General features: G+C 32.2%; 1 protein-coding gene across 1 annotated transcript; it reads right to left on the reverse strand.

Moving 5' to 3' along the window:
* Nucleotides 1-14: 14 nt before the first annotated feature.
* Nucleotides 15-5255, reverse strand: LOC149896402 (aldo-keto reductase AKR2E4-like). Its single transcript, XM_090117746.1, has 7 exons — nucleotides 5147-5255; nucleotides 3369-3461; nucleotides 2579-2728; nucleotides 1988-2104; nucleotides 1427-1594; nucleotides 765-968; nucleotides 15-316 (listed from the first exon to the last, which is right to left on the reverse strand). Exons 1-7 carry the CDS (start codon nucleotides 5195-5197, stop codon nucleotides 119-121), a joined length of 981 nt encoding a protein of 326 aa, XP_089973872.1. The 5' UTR covers nucleotides 5198-5255; the 3' UTR covers nucleotides 15-118.
* Between the last annotated feature and the right edge of the window lie 2803 nt (nucleotides 5256-8058).

An 8058-nucleotide genomic window follows, 5' to 3' on the forward strand; every position in this document is an offset into this window, starting at 1 on the left:
ATTTTAATGTCACATTAAATTATATATACGATTTCATTACAAAAAATCACTTACAAAATATGTATAGATTAGTCTTCATTTCTTTCCCACAAGAACAAAATTTATTTTTGTTAGTAAATTAATGTTTTTCCGGCTTTTCAAAAGGATAGTAAGGGTGATCCAACCATTTATACTGTGGTATTGTCCTGTAGTTCTTGTCGAAGCCTTTTAGTATGTTTTTGTCTGATTCGGAAAGAGAAAAGTCGAAAATATCGATGTTTTGCTCGATGCGAGACTTAGTTAGCGATTTCGGAAGTGGGATCACTCCTAATTCCACCTGAAAATATAAAAAAAAAATAGATTGAGACACCACCAAAAATATATGGATCAATTATTTCTAATAGTTTAATAATAATTTTTAAATGAAATGGGGATGAAGGCTTATTATAATATAGTTTCGGATGCGTATTCATGACCTGCTAAGTAGTTTTTGACTCACGTTCAAAAAATCAAAGCTTTCTTTAAAATGATACATGTTATTATGAATTCTATAGGTACATACGTAGTGGATCCGTAATATTTTCAAAGTTACACAAACCATAAAATGCAAAAAAAAATATTAAAAAAAAATAAGCCAAGATTTGGCGCCAAAATCATGTCATGTTTTTTTTTTCAAAGTTATCGAATGAAGCACATGAATGATCTAAATTAATTATTTTAATGTTATTTTGAAGAAATAATTTGTTTTTTCAATAATTCCATAACAAAATATTTATCAAACTTACCAAATATCTCAAAGTAATCTGTGGAACGGTTTTATTATATTTCTTCGCGATTTCCACCAACGCGGGGTCATCGACCCTTGGTGGGGGCGCATCTGACTTGGCCTTGTTGTAGAACAGCGAACCGAAGGGTGTGTAACCCATCACTACTATGGAGTTCTGCTTGCAATACTCGAGTAATGCTGGTTGTTGGAGATTCAGGTTAAGCTGAAAGGATATTTTAATTATTATTTAAATTTTAGATAGATATGGTATGATTGATCATTCAATCATACCATATCTATCTAAACAAGTTCGTTCGAAGTTGTTCATACAATACATACCTACATTTAAGTAATATTGAAACTTGTATAAGTTTTTATAGTATTTTCTACGATTTTTGAAGCGGTATTGTACCTTCTCATTCGTTTTCTACTGAACTTTGAAACAATAATAAAGTTGAAAAATCGAAGTGAGCAAAGTCTGTAAGCGAAAATACGATCGGAATACTTTCGCTATTAATTAAATAATAATAAAAAGAAAAATAGCTATAAAATAACTTAAAAATAGTCCGCTTAGTAAAATAAAACCGTCAAAATGTGGGCTACATTTTTGTAGTTAATAAATATCTATTTCTAGTAGTTAGATATATAAATATATGTTAAATAAATAATTTCCATACATACCTCAACTTGTAAAGCCGCGGGTTTCTCGAGCCCCGCCTCCAGGATCCTGTCAATCATGTGCTGGTTAAAGTTGGAGAGTCCAATCGACCTGGTGAGGCCCATTTCCTTCGCCTCCATCATGCCTCGCCATGTGTCCAGGTAGTCTGTGGTGTCGTAGGTTTGGTTCCCCTTCGAATTTGATAAAACCTAGTTAATATGGTTAAAGAAAAACTAAACTAAAGAACACGCTTAAAACTTATGTAATTGTTGTAGTGTCACCGATCCTTGACCAATTTATCGCATTGTTATAATGTGAATAATATCGCACTTTATATAGAATGCTGAAAATTTACTTCTATTTCTGTGTAATTGTTAAATCGAACCTAACTTTTCATATTAAATGACACATTAATGCACCACAAAACAAGTTAATGCTTTTTGCATACAAGTGTTTTACGCATTAAGCTTCCAAAGAGCATATACTATTTTCTTTTAATGATTTAAAGGCGTCTAGTAGTTACCTACCTATCAAACAACAATTGGTTCATATTTGCCCATGCATAATGTTATTGTTATACTTACAAACTGTCCAACCGGCCAGTGAATGAGGTACAGATCAACATAGTCCAGTTGCAAGTCCTTCAGCGACTGTCGAAGCGCGGGCACCACGGCGTCACGGGCGTGCTTGTCGTTCCATAGCTTTGATAGAGTTTATTGGTATAATTTTAGTTCTTTTAAATGATTATTTAGAAAATTATTAATAGAATATAATAAATTCGATCCCGTATCCAGGTTGATTGGTATTTCTATTCTTTGAAAATTTTAGTATCTATGTTGGCTAAATTAAACATTCTTAGCAAGTTTGATATCTAATTTTCTATAAGTCTTTTTCTATCTGGTTCAATTAAAATATGTTAGAAGCTTTAATCTGGTTTCTGGAGCTTTCTAATAAAAATATTGTTTGTCACAAGAACAAAATTTTTATCACCATCGGGCTAATAGTCCCAGAGATTACCTATTACCTACAAAAAAACCCACAAGATGTATACTTTCATACACTACATAACTGCCTATTTAACAAGTAAATAAATTTATAATAGTTAGTTAACTTCCATTTGTATTTGTGTGTGTTAAATATTCCATACTGCATTGCATATTTCAAGTACAACATACCTTAGTAGTAACAAAGATATCCTCTCGCTTATATCCCTTCAATCCTCTCCCGACCTGGTCTTCCACATGATAGATCCATGCTGTATCAATGTGCCGGTAGCCAGCGTCGATGGCCCAGCGAACTGCGTGTACCACCTCGTCAGATACCGGCTGGAGACGGCCATGTTGGAAAAAGTTTTAATATATTGAAGTAATAGGTATCACTAAATTCAGAATCGAGTGATAAAAATCTATAAAGCGTGTTTTACAATAAGAATTTCATGAAATTTGTATTGACACCAGTCACCAATCCTTGATCAGTTAACAATGTTTGCTTAAAGTGGGTCAAAATTGCGTCGAAATAAGTCGATTACATACAAACAAGATAATAATGGCGTGTCAATAATGTCTGGAAAAATATCTATTCAAAATTAACTTATTTCGTGGCAGTTAGCATTAGAAAATTCTGCTTTACAAGCGTAGGTAGAGTTTTTCTTCGGGCAATTTTGAGCGCGTGATTGCAACCATTGAGAAATATTAAATTATGTAAATTGGCGACTCAAAAGAGCTTCTAAAGTAAATAAAAAGTTTATTTGAATAAATATTAATTGTGAATAATTAGTTTATATACCTATTACATAATACGGGCTCGGCCTATTTTAGACGACAATTGTCCATAGTTTTAAGTATTGTGTTTATATAAATTGAGTGGCATACACAGTGTAATTGAAAGTACCTATATAAAGATTTTTATTATTAAAATAAATGTTTTGTTTCAGTTTCATATAGTTACCTAACTAACTATATGTACCTTAGAGGTATTTCCTAGCCAAGTGCCGAGAGCGAGCGCTGGGATATCATGACCGTCGTTCAGCTTCCATCGAGGTGCCTCTGCTGTTGTTTGCTGGAAGAAGAAAAACAATTAAATATAATAAATATATGTACGATTAAATAATAGGTACCTAGCAGCTCATGCTTAACCAATTACGTTTATTTCTTTACTTTTTATGATGTTAAAATCAATTAATTGTTTTAAAACAAAAGAACTCCTGTTTGATACTTTATTAATTTTATTACACATGATTGATATTGAACAAAAAAGTTAAAACGTTTCGAATCTACAATTTTTTAATAATCCTTTTCACTAATAAATTAATAATTAATTATTATCGAACTTGACACATCTAAAGAGCGATAGACCATGTCGAATATACCGTTATTATTAGATCGCCTTTTTTTGCGAAATGATGGAATAAAAATCGCCCAATTTATATTTAAACCTAATACATGCTAATACCTAATAATGGCTGTTTATGTAGTTATACATGTAACCTTGTGGATTTTTTGTGGCAATGATTATTATTATAAATCATATAGTTATAGGGAGTATATAATTTTTTGATTCATCAATAGTTAAATAACGATTATTGTACATAAGCATTTTTTTATATAATATGAATTGATACATAAAGTGTAAGTTGTAGGTAGGTCCATTTATAGAGCTGATAACTTTAAGACTTATTAAAACATTACACCATTTATTTTGTTGATGAAATAAGATATATTTGGAGGCAGGTAGGTACTTACGCTAAGGATACATATTGACATGTATCCTTAAGAAAATTACCAAGAAATTATCTATATTTAATGTCATATCAAAACCCGTTCAATCGTTTTTGCCTTATAGTTGAACGACCTAACGAGCTTGAAATATAACTTCTTTTTTATTTAAAGTCAATCAATCTTCAAAGGTAATTGAAATCGATACTATAGGTACAAGGGGACAGGACATTCTCCTTGGTACTAATATAGGGTATATTTATAATTTAAACTTACACGTATATATATGACAGTACTGTCTAGAATATCAGATAGTATTATATTACGTATGTATATAGACTGCTAGCTTTCCGCACGCGGCTTCGCCCGCGTTTTCAAAGAAAAACCCGTTCCCGTAGGATTTCCGGGATAAAACCTATCCTATGTCCTTTCTCGGGTATCAAAATATCTCTATACCAAATTTCATGCAAATTGGTTCAGTAGTTAAGGCGTGATTGAGTAACAGACAGACAGACAGACAGAGTTACTTTCGCATTTATAATATTAGTATGGATTAAGGCAACAAAATATAATACACAAAAGATATTTTTTGTGGTCTGTAGTAGGTATAATTATGTACCTTGTAAACAAATCAATCAAATAATATTTAGGGTAATCCCAATACACAATAAAATAGCATGAGCAATTAATCAAATTACTCCATAAAGCTTAGTAAGTTTTACAAGTTAATTTCCAACAAGTTAACAAAGCGTTTGACCTCTAAATTCTTTTAAAACGACTTGTAAAGCGAACTTTTTTAACATCTATTAAGTTATACAAGTTATACAACTTAATTGCAATAAGTTATCGAATAATAATGATTAATATAGTAAAAAAATCTAAAAACACACGCTGAAGCTCATGAAATTATTGTATTGTCAAATTACGAAATCGAGTTTAAAGACATGGTTAGGTACCTACATGCAAAAAGCGCGTCAAAAACACCATTATATAAAGAAATATATTTAACTTGGTTAAAATATTACTTACTGTGAAAAATATCACTTGTAACACAGTAAATATATAAATATATGGCGACATGGCTAGCTCAGAGACCAGCTAGGAGTGACTGGCAATGACCTATACGAGTTATCGGAACTTGTATGTTATCGTAAACTTCGCTATCGGAACTTTGCTTGGAAATAAAGAAATAAACATGTGTTTTGTGATTAGAGTTCTGTGTTTATTAGTCAATAATAGGTAGTTATTGTGATTCAAACACGATCGAGAAAAAAAAAAATGTGTGCGTGTACTAGAGTACACACGTAAGAAGTGAAACTTCTTTATGACCTTATTTTTCAAAAAATAATTTACTATCTACACTAATAATCAGTGGCGTGCCTAGGGTGTAAGGACTGGGCAAGCCCAAATTTTTCAAAATGTTGGATGGGTACCCTTTTCATTAATAAGATACCTACCAAGGTATACTGTGTAATTATGTTCGTTATAAAACTTATAAAAAAACGTGAACATAATATTACATACCGAATCAAATCTTTTAAATTTTCACGCGCGCCCGCAAACAGTTGAGTCAAACGTTTATCATTAAAATCGATAAATTATATAAAACTGTATGACATTATATTATTAATAAAATTGTACAGATCATTTATATTCTAATTCAAAACGCCAATCTTTCTGAAGGAAAGATTTTATAACATCGGAATTATAGAAAGTAGGTGTTTGTTTTAGAATTCAATTACCTAACAGCTACTTTTCTATGGCAATTATTGATACCTAATACAGAAAGGTGTTCTTGGCCAAATAAATACTTATACGTATTTCTTAATAATTAATACGTACATACCTATGAATACGATTTAACGGTGAGAAAGCACGCTCCGTGGAAGAACTACTACCTATTTACTAGCAGGAATCGTAATTCGTAACTATCAAAATATGTGCAAGTTTCAACAGCTGGGAAAAGACTTCTTCTAAGCAATTCTCATTCATGAAATCGTTCGTAAACAATAAACATTACAATAAAAATTTCGTTTATGTGACTTGTACTAGTTTCGGTAATGCACAAATCGGGAGTTAGTTTAGATGAAGAAATTAATTGTTTTTCAGTAAAGTTTAATGATTTTACCTTTCCCCCGCTGAGCACAAAGCAAACCACCACAATTTACAACACAATCTGCTGTCGCGACACTTATTTTACCACAAAATTCGAAAAACTTAACCTAAATTACACCGGTATATTCACCCGCTCAAACAAACTATAATTTAACAATAATAATATTCACGACGTTCGTTCGCGCAATCGTAACTATCTTCACACTGTTAAAGCCGGGCCTTTTTTCCCTTAGAAATTGCTATAGGGTTCTATAGCTAGGTATGTATCTACTCCGACGAAATTTCATACGTTAGAAGAGATGAGCGCAAAGCCCGGTAAAAGCCCACGCGTGCAAGCGAGACACCGCACTGTTTATAATCCATCCAATTTAGGTTGTAAAGTCCAAATAAAAGGTACGACCTTATTCCGATAAGAAGAAGGATGAAATTAAAAAGTTTACTCGAATTCGTCATTGTTTTATGCTAGGCGTATTATACATATATTATGTATATTGTAGGTGAGTTTTCATTGAATTCGGAGCAGATTATGAATTGCTCATTGCGCGCGAATATTCAAACGTGAATATAGGTATTTTTCTGTCTCGTAGCGAATTTCTTAGGCAAGCCGGGCTTTTCGGCTTGTATGAACGTACCGCCACTGCTAATAATATAAAGAGGAAAACTTTGTTTGTTTGTTTGTTTGATTGATTGTAATGAATAGGCTCATAAACTACTGGACCGATTTTAAAAAAAACTTTCACCATTCGAAAGCTACATTATCCACGAGTAATATAGGCTATATATTATCACGCTAAGACCAACAGGAGCATAGCCACGCGGGTGAAACCGCGCGGCACAGCTTGTATACAATATTACAGAAATACGTTAGTCTAACACGCTCGTCGCTTCGCTCCTCGCTACCTATTTAAATACAGTCAAAACCGTTTATGGCGACATCGTTTATAACAACATACCGGTTAAATTGACCAAAATGAAAGGTCCTTGCTGAATGTTATATGACCGCCTTATCGAAAACATTGGTTTTTACGGCATTGTTTACTACGACATACCGCATTAAGCGACCACATTTGGTTAATATTTTTGGAGAATTATATCTGTAGAACGACCGGCTCAGCTGTATTGTAAACAATTTGAATAGGTAACTGTATCCACATCTGGCACAGTATAATGGTCAATGGCTATTATCGTAAAAGTAATCAAAGTTTAGGGTCTTTTGTAATTCTTAGAAACAAAGCACATGCATATTTTGATTGGACATAAAGAGTTTGAGGTTTATTCTTATAAATATTGAATTCACAAAATCATATATGAACACCAATCAAGCAAACACGTGTTAACGTGAGTCATAGATTTATTAATGTTTTAAAAAATTCAATCAAAAACTGAGGTTAACTTTAAATACAATTTTAGAAAAATAAATACCACAATTAAATTATAAATTATATATTATATTATAATTATATAAATAATTTATAAATATATATATTATATTATATAAATTATTAAATTATCAATATAATCAATAACTTTTTAGGGTTCCGTAGCCAAAATGGCAAAAACGGAACCCTTATAGTTTCGTCATGTCCGTCTGTCCGTCTGTCCGTCTGTCCGTCTGTCACAGCCGATTTACTCGGAAACTATAAGTACTACAGTGATGAAATTTGATGGGAATATGTGTTGTATGAACCGCTACAAAAATATGACACTAAATAGTAAAAAAAAGAATTGGGGGTGGGGCCCCCCATACATGTAACTGAGGGATGAAATTTTTTTTTTCGATGTACATACCCGTGTGGGGTATCAATGGAAAGGTCTTTTAAAATGAT

Source organism: Colias eurytheme, chromosome 28, assembly GCF_061535395.1.
Source record: "Colias eurytheme isolate Ceu_HAF_F1 chromosome 28, ilColEury1 Martin Lab GWU primary, whole genome shotgun sequence".
In the NCBI taxonomy this organism is placed as follows: domain Eukaryota; kingdom Metazoa; phylum Arthropoda; class Insecta; order Lepidoptera; family Pieridae; genus Colias; species Colias eurytheme.